The following is a 10,275-nucleotide window of genomic DNA, read 5'->3' on the forward strand; positions in this document are numbered from 1 at the left end:
GCTCGTTATTTACGGTTCAATGAACTATCGCTTTTTTTTTTTTTCCATCCACATCTTTAGTGCGGCAAATGAAAAATTGATCACCACCTGAAAAGTTGATATCGAGAAGTTGAAGGATAGGCAATGCCTGCAAATTGCAATGCACGATCGAAAGCAGAAACTGTGTCATCTGTTGGGGGCTCCACCTGGGCGTTGGCAAATCAGGAAGGTGAAGTGGGAATCACATGTGAGGCTAAGTACATCACAGTAAAACCTGGATCGCTGAAGCGATGGTTATATTGCCAGTACACTTTTGCTCGAAAAAGGCATTCACCCGAATCTCCATCCCTGGTTTTTCAATCACCTACTGTCATTTTCCCACATATTCGGGTACGCATCTTTTGATTCCTTGAAGTCGATGTTTAAAGGAAAGATTGCAGATACATCTTCGGATTTAACGCAGCATCTCAATGCTGGAGTTAAGCAATTTCACAGGGCTTCTGTAATTTTACGTCGAACGAAACTAATGAATCCTATCAGGCCGATAATCTCACCAGAGTCTTCTTATTGTAGTCTGATGACCATCCTCGTTGTCGAGTCTACTATTGTTTTCTCTGATTACTCGGGATTTCAAGAACTCAAGCATCACATTATAGAAGAGCATATTAGTAATTCCCGACCGCTAATCGTGACTTATCACCTTGGTCAGGTCAAGAGGCCAGCATTTTCTTTTTCCCTCTTAAGTCATTGTGGTTTTTTACCAAATGGAAAGAACCTCCAAGAAAGATGATATGGAACCTTATCGAGCCCCACGTGAAGGACCAAGAACAGATTGATAACTGTATGTGACGCATCGTTCGACAACGATAACAAGCAAAGCAAATCCTTGCTTAAGAGAGAAATCTCGAAAAATCTGATAATCAATAATAATAATGTTCCCCAAAAACGTCATAAACACACTTTTATAGGGTGTTAACCCTAATCCTAACCCTACTAGGATTCGAATAATAAAAAACGAAAAATTACAAAAGTGCCATTAAAATAAAATTAAATCCGAAAAATACTAAAAAAATAGAAATCTCCATCTAGACGATCCCGAATTGCCAAAATCCATCGTTAGTCACGGCCAAAGGTGTGAGTATTAATCAGAACGCCATTTCGCTTCAAACGGCCGAATTTGAGCTTGATCTGACGTCGTCGATTTGGTCCGCCGATTCTAGTTGCAATACCGTTTCGCCTACCGATTGAATTTTTGCCAGTCCAATCGATCCAGAAACGCACTACAAATATCATCTGCATCAGTATGTGGCACCGAGTGGACCACAATAAATAGTCTTACCAGACAATGATGATGATGATGAAAACAGATAAATGGTCCTCCTCCCTCTGCTGGTCTGACCCTCCAGGGACCATGTGTGTCTCTTGTCCTTGGATTTTCTGACCACTCCAACCTACTTCGACCGTCCAGGATCATTGCAGGTATGAATGAATGGCTGTTTAACTTTTTACTCTCAGCAACAGTGACACTGTTCTCTCAAAAATCTGTCCCCTAGACTCTCGGGATACTGCTGAAGCTTCCTTCAGAAACTTCAAATATTTTCCCCATGTCTTGTGTGTCCCTTGGAACTTTTGCCATCTTGCTCCAAGTCATGTAATAGTTGGAGAACTCCAGCTCTGCACAGTGAAATGAATCCCTGGTTGGAAGCCTGCAAAAAGGCCATCTAAAAGGAAAGATGAGGCACATTATCGATTAACACGCGATTCAGCAAAAATTTATGTAATAAGAAAGGCTTTAATGACACACATTTCGGCTCGGAGATGTGCCAAAGCCGCATAGATGTATAACACAGACAACATCCATTCTGTTATTTAATTTTCCACTCTCTCAGCTCTAAGAAGTCAAAAATACATTCAAAGCAGAGGGACAAACGAGAAAACAAGTTGAAATTGCATACAAGTTTTTTCATTATCATCATGCTAGCCATGTCTTCTTTCCTCTGTTTTTTCACTGTTATTTTTTTTTTACTTTTACAGCAACAGACGACACAGAGATACCCTCTTTGAGCTTATAAAAGGGTGAGGCATACTAAAGCATAGTTGCTAGTGCGATCGACCCTTTTTCTTCCTGGTTCTTAAACCATAAAAGAAAAAAAGGGAGAAGGAAGAGATGACGAAGATAGAGGGAGGGTTAGGGGGGAGTCAACTCAAGAAAGGCTTGTGGACTGTGGAAGAGGACAAGATCCTCAGGGACTATGTAACGGAATTCGGGAAAGGAAAGTGGAATTCCATAGCTAAGAGGACAGGTTTTAGAGATAAAGTCTTCCGCTTTCTTTGAAATGTTTTCACTTGTTTTGCTCTCTCTTTTCAAAGATGAACTCATGGGCAAACCACAATGGCTTTGTGATGTATATAGGCTTGAGAAGATGCGGCAAGAGTTGCAGGTTGAGGTGGTTGAATTACCTGAGCCCGAACGTCAAGCGAGATCGCTTTACTAAGGAAGAAGAAGACCTCATCATTAGACTCCATAATTTGTTGGGCAACAGGTTAACTTGTTTACTTCTCCTTTTAAGCATTCCTATTAAGTCAATGACTCAGCTTTGAGAACCTCAGGCAAACTTGAATCGTGAAAAATGCTATTCAGATTCAAGATTCTCGTCATGATTGTTCTTTGCTTCACTAGAGATCTGTAACTCAGCAAAACTCTTGGTTGGCCTCATTGTTGTCTGGTCCCTCTGATATGGTGCAACTCATAAAGCGGAACCTTTGATGGAGACAAGGAACATTTCTCTCATAGGATTAGGAAATTCCAACATGGAAAATAGGGAGGTAAAATTGTACAGTACAAGCAAACGTTAATACCATTGTCTTCTACTCTTTTCTCTAGTCAGACTTTCCATCCTTAGCACAGTTTGAGTTGTGCACAATTTTGTTACTTATTGGTGTCAAAATCAATGTAAATGTGTAGCAGCAAACTGGGATCTCAACTCTAACTTGAGGAAACCATTTTTCCACCGCTAGGTGGTCTTTGATTGCGAAACGGGTGCCCGGTCGAACGGATAATCAAGTGAAGAACTACTGGAACACTTGTTTGAGCAAAAAGCTGGGGATCAAAGAGCAAATTTGTCAAGTCGGGAGGACAAAAGCAAGGATCTTGCATATTTCTGAGAGTTCAACACATCAGAATTCTATTTCGTCTTGTGCTGGCTACAGCGGGTCTTCGGAAATGAATGTGGACAACAAGAGTCTGGAATCCCAGGAGACATTGGACCTGCCAGAGTTGACAAGCAAAGAAGAGTATTCGGCCACCTCTTTCTGGGATTTTGAATCGGATTTAGAGATGAATCTTAGCATGATGGAGTTTCTGGATGGACATTCTCTTCCTTCCTATTAACATCATCCAGGGGTATTTTCTCACTAGTCTATCTGTTGAATTAGGGCCATAGAGCTGGAGCAATAACCATAATAGATGCTTCTTCTCCTGGCAAACTGTTGAAGCTTGCATCAGAAGACTGAAATCATCATGTTTAAGTGCAAATTATTTCTAATCGGGTGATGGTCTTCACGCCAGTTTTATTAAATGAGCAACTACAGGAACCCTGTATCAGTCATCAGGAAGGAAGGTATACTTTCGCGTGGTCTCAAGTAAAAATAAAGGTAGTCTAGAATGCCAATCAGACCAGAAGATGCATCCCAGAAATGTTACTCAAACATAACCAAAGCACCTCCTGTAGATGACAAAGTAAGATAGAGACACCAATCCCTCTGATGCAGCAAAACTGGCTTAATTGAAGAGGGAGACCCTTGGATTTTTCATGTGCTAAAACTAGACATGGGAACCGACTAACGGTTCATCGAGGCATCTGTTTGTGCCTGCACATAAAGCACTCTCTAGTTCTGCATTCTTGCACATAGAAGTTCTGAATCTATTTTGCCACAAGTTCAAGGAATAACTTATGAAGACCGACTTTAACATCCAGTCCCCATTTGGGCATTTAAACCATGGAGAGGAATCATTTAGTTGATCAAATATTCCGATTGCCAATTCATTTGCTATGTGAACTTTCGGATGAGGGACTCTAAACGCACCAGGAGTAAATAAAAGAAACAGCTAATGCATTTTGGCGTCAACAATGATTCAGATTCTGAACCACCAACTCTTGCAAAGGAGGTTTATCTACATAGCCCAGGTCATGTCATTTCATGAAAAAAACACAAACAGAGCCTCCTCTCTTCAGGGGAACAAGTGACTTCTAAGCGTGTCTCCTAGTACTCCCTAAAGCTTCCAATGCAGTATCGTGGCGACATCTTTCATCTGACAAACAAAAGAAAGAAAAGGCAGAATCGCCATATGAATCAAACTAAGTAGCCGAGTTCATCAAATCATCAAATTCTCAAAAGAAAAAGAAACTTCAACGCCCATATTTATTGGAAAGAAGATTGTACAGGGTACATTTTCGGGGGGAAAATCAGCTTAGGGAATAAAGACGGGGTCGCTACTGAATGTGGTCGATGATGATGTTCATACAGAGAGTGGTGGCGAGAGACCAAAGTCAAGCCCCCAGAGCTCAAACGCCCCATTAACAAAGTCATAGTAGCCTCCCTTCAGTGATAGGGTCTTGTTCACCAGCCCATCTCTCACAAATGGATAAGTCAGTAAGTTCCCAAGTGATACATTCACCGCCTCCTGCAATAATCGAAACATTCATGAGAACAAGAACTGTAAAATAAGTCACTGTTCTCCATCGGAGAATTGAACACTTCCTCTGCCTTGAGTGGAAAGCAACCGCATTGACTAGAAAAATAGCTTAGCCAACTGGATGTTCGACAAAGCGGCTTTCTCAATTAGCTACTGTTATAATCTTTTTTGACTTACAAAGTAGCTTTCTCAAGCGAAAATTCGGTTTTCTGTATCGAAATGTCGGTTCTTTTGAGATCTCTAGTTCAGCTCTTTTTGCTAAGAACAGGTTCATCCAGCACAATAGTTGTGATAGAATACCTTCTCACAGTGTCCGCATAGTTCAGGGAGGGGAGCCCCGCCATGCTGCGTGTTCACTTTGGCTCTGGCGGGAAGACAGATCTTGACCCATTCTTCTATGAAGTCACTGGATGTCATTTGTCAAAATGCAATCAGGAACCAAGTATGGGTATCCCTCTTGAATGGCTTAGGTGATTCTTTGTGGTAATAGCAATGGGATGGGGAGGGCTAGTTGCTTACGTGGAGGTGGTTCCGTCGTACGGGAAAGTCATCAGACCCTTGATTCCGCCGCAGGCGCTGTGTCCGATGACCACAATCTCTTGGACCTGCGCAACGGAAATGAAAGCAGGGGAAACAGAGCGCACATTAGTCGGCTAATATGCTCCGGAATTCCTCATTCTTGGCACACACTACCTTGAACTTTGATAGCATTCCCCTCTTAACGGTCATCAAAAGTCGGTAGGAGAGTGCAAAATTTGAATGGAGATTTACCTTGAGGTGCAAAACTGCATACTCGATGGCAGCTCCAGCTCCAGAGTACTTGGTCTGTTTGAAGCAAATACGAATTAACAAAGACAGCGTGACGATTATGTTGCCTCGAAACGAATCAGGAAACGTCGAAAGTGATTAACATTTGTGTCTTTTTTTTTTCAAAAGGAGTGAGGAACGATGCCTGATCATATGGAGGGACCATGTTGGCAACGTTGCGGACCACAAAAGCCTCTCCTGGTTGAAAATCCAGCACATGAGATGGGCACACTCTCGAGTCCGAGCAAGCAAACACCATGAACTGCGACATAAAGATATCACCGTACGATCTTCGTGAGAAATATCATCACAACACTAGCAGGGCATCTATACATTCTTAGTAGGAGATGGTTCATTTTCCGGCGTGTTATATGCTTGCGTGAAAACGCGAAGTAAATCCTAGTTTCTGTAGATTTTACCTTTGGACTCTGTCCTTTGGCCAGTTCACCGTATAAAGCAGGGTTCTTGCTGAAACACATTGAAGGGAAAAGAATAAATGAAAGTAGCAATGGTTGCAGGTGATCATCTCACACCTAAAGAGAAACTAACATCGATCTAGATTAGCATATGGAAATCAAACTGTAAATGCAAACAAGTAAACGAGTTGATCATACTCGAGTAGTGATGAACTTTTTGCCGCATGTTTTACAAAACCGATTTTCACCCGCATCCTTTTAGAATCTTGCATCAATCTATTTTGCCTTATGAACTTCAGAAAATCGATGATCATAGTGTAGAGGTGGAGAGAGAGAGAGAGAGAGAGGGAGAGAGAGAGGGAGGGAGGGAATTAGAACAGACTCGTATTTCTCCTTCTTGAAGAAGGTGAAGCCAGTTTTGATTCTGTCGACCGTGCTGGATGGCTTGCTGTCGGAAGAAGCGGTTTGCAACTCCGCCGTTATTTGCTCCACCTTCACAGCTGCTGTGGCTTTCAGGTCCCCCTTCTCACTGTAAAATCATAACTCAACCGTTCATATATTCAGGCAAAAACAAGACTTCGTTACATATGTCCCGACGTGGATGTACATTTCAGTATGCGATGAGGTTGGTTTCTCTCGAAATGCATGTTTCCCCGATTTTTGAAACGTCTCGACAATCATTTGACCACTCCAAGGTGAGATGAACTAGTGCCTTGAGAGCATACTAACCACAGACCCCATTAACATATGTTCAACTGACCAAATCCGTGCCGGCATCACGGACGATTGCCGGTTAACATGTGTACATGCATAATTCGAAGTCTGTATATAGTGCATGCACTTTCACAAGCTAAATAAACTGACGACGCCTTGAAGGGTTCAGACAGGACAAGAAAAACAGAAGCAGAAGGAAATCCAAACAAAAACATTTGAGCAAGAACAAACCTTAGGAGTTTCTTGAGGGCCTCAATGGCCTCGTCATAGTCCTTGCCCATGTCCTCTCTCTGCAGAATCGTAAAATCAGAAAATCTCTCGTCAGATATCGAAACCAACACAGAACCGCCCGAGACAAAATGCCGAATGACCCTAATCAGATTGCGTACGGTTTAACGCCGGCTTTTTTTTCAGGGATCGCGAGCTCTAAAACACGTACGAGTTCCAATCTATCTTCTCAGCCTCCTAAACTCCAAACGAAAACTGAGGTCAACTGAGGTGATGAAGGGAAGTACATATATACGTAGGTTATTACAGTGCATGTGGGGGTGCCGTATGTCTGGTTATAACATGTGGCCTGAAATTTTCGCGGGAAAAAATCCTCATCTTCTTTTGACTTGGCCATACGTTTCTCTTTTTCCCTGTTCTAACTCCGGGTAGTTAGGAGCGTGCACGGTGGCGGTTGATTGGATGTGTCTTGAATCATTTCGAGCCACGCGATTGCCTCTATCGGCACCGGTCAGTGAAGAAAGGAAACCCATCAAAAAAAAAAAAAAAATAGAACGATAGAGAAAGAATTGCCTGTACGTATTATACTAGGAAAGTTACATAAGTGTGGTGCATCGCAAATGGGGACGTAATGTCGGTGTCGTCCGAAACCTCGTTCATGGCGAGACAAAGCCTAGTCGAGTCGGACACAGCTGCTCGAAATTCAGACTAAACGACCGATGTGCGAGCATGGAGCACGAGAAATGCACTTATTTTACTGTCGTCCAGTTTTCTACGTACGAGAGAATTCTTTTATTGTACTGTTGTAAGTGCATGGTTAAATGCATGGCTGCTAAGCGGACTAACAGATGTGTGCGTAAAGAGAGAGAGAGGGGGTGGGTACCCAAGTGGGGTTGATGACAGGGGCGGGGGCGGCGAAAACGGGCTCGTTGCGGATGAGGGTCGGAAGAGAGACGGAAGAGGAGGAGAGGCGGGTGGAGAGAGAGGGGCGTAGGGCGAAGGCTCTCTTGAGAGAGGATTGGGCGGGAGAGAAGGAGGCGGCGCACCAGCTGCTAACCGGAGCGGTCGACATTGTGGCAAGGGACCCTTGTGTGCGGCGAATTTATAGCGCGCGAACCGCCGCGACAAAAGATCTACGTCGCCCCCACGGGAGAGGAGGAGGGTGGAAGAGGAAGAGGAAGAAGATAAGATTGAAAGGGACGGAGCGGCGAAGGAGAGCTACTAAACTCCTGTGGTGAAGGATGAGGTTTGGGGGATTTGGATGATCGTCGCCCCGCCCCGGATGATACATCCTCCCCGTTGCGTTGCACTCACCGAGTTTTGATGTGGGGGAGGGGGTTGGACCATGCATGCAATCACCGCTCGCCACGTAAACCTATCTCCCGCATCACATTCACGCCTTTCCTATTCACCTCTCAATTCATTTCTTAATCGGCTGAATTGGTACCTGAGTTAGTTGCCTTCATTAAATGCGTTGTAAACGAGTTCAAACGTAATACGAGATACAAATTGTAAATGGGATATATATAAATTTATAACTTCCTTTGATCCAACTCATTTCTATGACTCTCCCTTCATTCTCTCTTTACCCTCATTCGATCCTATGCTCACCCACTCCGCACTCTAATCTCAGTTTGAATATGAGATTTCCTATATTTGATTAAATACGAAAGTGCTTTTAAAAATATGAATCGAGTCGAGTGTTGGTTGAGTATGGATCGGATCGGCGTGGATTAAATTGGCTTATTTGGATCGGATCAATTGTGACCCGATCCGATCCCATCCCTCTGTTTGAGAGCTCTTGTGATTATGCTGAAGTCGAAAGATATGGCCGCCACCACACGCGCTCGTCAAGGTGCTCATCACAATAATCTAGGACGTGCAAAGATATTATCTATGAAACTCGCGCGCACGGGTATTACTTTCGAGGACGACGTATGTACTCGAATGCTCATCTGTTAAAAGTCCGTTACATCGCCGTAAATTACGCCGATCTCGTACGTTCCTACTGTAGTTATTACGAGAAGCCGAGGCACCGTCCTCTAAGCGGTGGCGATGCTGTCCGATGGCGACTTCGAACGATTGTTGAAGATGACGTTTTAGGTAAAGGATGTGAGTGCGAGATCCATGGGCTGCACATAAGGCGCAGGTGATGGGAAGATGGGGGGTGGGAGATAAGGCTCTTATCCCCAACACATGGTTCTCCGCCGCTCCGCATCGAGTGATTGGGAGTGTGATGTCGTCCGTCGCAGTTGTATCTGGTATACATCGATCATTGGCATTAGGGGTGAGCGATTTCCAATCCGATCCGGTTCCACTCAAGAACCGAACCAGTGGTGCCGATTCCCAATTTCCGAAACCGGGGACCGGACCGCCAGTCCGATCCGGTTCCGGAGCGGTTCAATGAAGTCAAGCAAATATTATCAATGCCATTATTTTCGAAGAAATAGCTCTAAAACAATAGATTCTTTTCCCAAAAGAAAAACATGAGATGATAAAATTTTCGAACAGAATCTAGTAACACGTAGCATTCGACATTGTTGGGTGTAGGCATGACAATAGATGCAGCAAAATAAATATGTGGTCCAAATCTCAACCGTATGAGACCTCATAAAAAAAAAAAAAATCGACCAATCCTGTTCCTCTGGAACTGGGAACCGAATGGCCGCCCTCTGGAACAGGGAACCGGACCCACCAATCCGGTCCTGTCCTGGCGATTCCCAATTCGATCAATCTAATTTGCTCACCCTTAGTTGGCATGATTCGATGGGCTGTATGATCATGCGGTGAGCAATAGCGCTCTTTCGCAATGATTGATTTGTTTTTGGTTTCTCTCTGTTTTTTACTTGATCCACTACTGTTCGTTTTTTTTTTTTTTTTTTGGTTGGGGGGGCATAAATGTGGACATCAGGCACGATGAAGGGAAAATTATCAAAATAATTCTCAAGTTTTTATAATTGTGTCCATTCAGTCTTAAACCTTTTTTTTTTACCGATTTAATCTTAAACCTTTTACAATTGTGTCATTTCTATCCATTCGACGAATTTCAGCCAGCCAAGACTGGCGTGGATGCCAGCTAACCGACGACTGAATATTTTAATATTTTTTGAATTTTTTAGTATTTTTTTACTTTTTCTATCATTTTTTGTTTTTGCTTCCCCATCTTCTTCTTCCTCTGATCAGCGACTGCCATGGAGCATGAGATTCTTGAAAGGTAGTTGCCTTCTCCATTCGTTTTCTCCATTAAAGGCTGAGCTTCGATTCTGAACACGAAAGAGAGAGAGTATTGGAAAGATCACCAAAACAGCCATGAATGGAGAAACGCAGATATGGGCCAGCGAGGCTGACCTCGCCCTCGCTAAAACCTTGCCGTCACCGGGCAAGGCAACGAAGGTGAGGTCGAGCCCCCCCAGGCCCTGGCGGGGCTCCACCTCG

The 10,275-nt window shown here is 43.6% G+C and overlaps 2 protein-coding genes across 2 annotated transcripts; one reads left to right on the top strand and one right to left on the bottom strand.

Annotated features, from left to right (window-relative positions):
* Nucleotides 1-1,981: 1,981 nt before the first annotated feature.
* On the top strand, nucleotides 1,982-3,828 carry LOC115751117 (transcription factor WER-like). Its single transcript, XM_030688842.2, has 3 exons — nucleotides 1,982-2,282; nucleotides 2,393-2,522; nucleotides 2,998-3,828. Exons 1-3 carry the CDS (start codon nucleotides 2,147-2,149, stop codon nucleotides 3,368-3,370), a joined length of 639 nt encoding a protein of 212 aa, XP_030544702.2. The 5' UTR covers nucleotides 1,982-2,146; the 3' UTR covers nucleotides 3,371-3,828.
* Nucleotides 3,829-4,075: 247 nt separating this feature from the next.
* Nucleotides 4,076-7,954, bottom strand: LOC115751114 (carbonic anhydrase 2). Its single transcript, XM_030688840.2, has 10 exons — nucleotides 7,724-7,954; nucleotides 6,844-6,902; nucleotides 6,281-6,427; nucleotides 5,902-5,950; nucleotides 5,628-5,744; nucleotides 5,447-5,500; nucleotides 5,195-5,280; nucleotides 4,976-5,081; nucleotides 4,505-4,663; nucleotides 4,076-4,291 (listed from the first exon to the last, which is right to left on the bottom strand). Exons 1-10 carry the CDS (start codon nucleotides 7,910-7,912, stop codon nucleotides 4,253-4,255), a joined length of 1,005 nt encoding a protein of 334 aa, XP_030544700.2. The 5' UTR covers nucleotides 7,913-7,954; the 3' UTR covers nucleotides 4,076-4,252.
* Nucleotides 7,955-10,275: the final 2,321 nt, after the last annotated feature.

Source organism: Rhodamnia argentea, chromosome 11 (assembly GCF_020921035.1).
Source record: "Rhodamnia argentea isolate NSW1041297 chromosome 11, ASM2092103v1, whole genome shotgun sequence".
NCBI lineage: Eukaryota > Viridiplantae > Streptophyta > Magnoliopsida > Myrtales > Myrtaceae > Rhodamnia > Rhodamnia argentea.

Coding starts and splice junctions, on each gene's coding strand:
- LOC115751117 (XM_030688842.2), top strand. CDS start 2,147: ATGACGAAGATAGAGGGAGGGTTAGGGGGGAGTCAACTCAAGAAAGGC. Junction 2,283..2,392: donor TTCCATAGCTAAGAGGACAG/GTTTTAGAGATA, acceptor TGATGTATATAG/GCTTGAGAAGATGCGGCAAG. Junction 2,523..2,997: donor CATAATTTGTTGGGCAACAG/GTTAACTTGTTT, acceptor TTCCACCGCTAG/GTGGTCTTTGATTGCGAAAC.
- LOC115751114 (XM_030688840.2), bottom strand. CDS start 7,912: ATGTCGACCGCTCCGGTTAGCAGCTGGTGCGCCGCCTCCTTCTCTCCC. Junction 5,951..6,280: donor TTCAAGAAGGAGAAATACGA/GTCTGTTCTAAT, acceptor AATGTGTTTCAG/CAAGAACCCTGCTTTATACG. Junction 5,082..5,194: donor TACGACGGAACCACCTCCAC/GTAAGCAACTAG, acceptor AATGACATCCAG/TGACTTCATAGAAGAATGGG.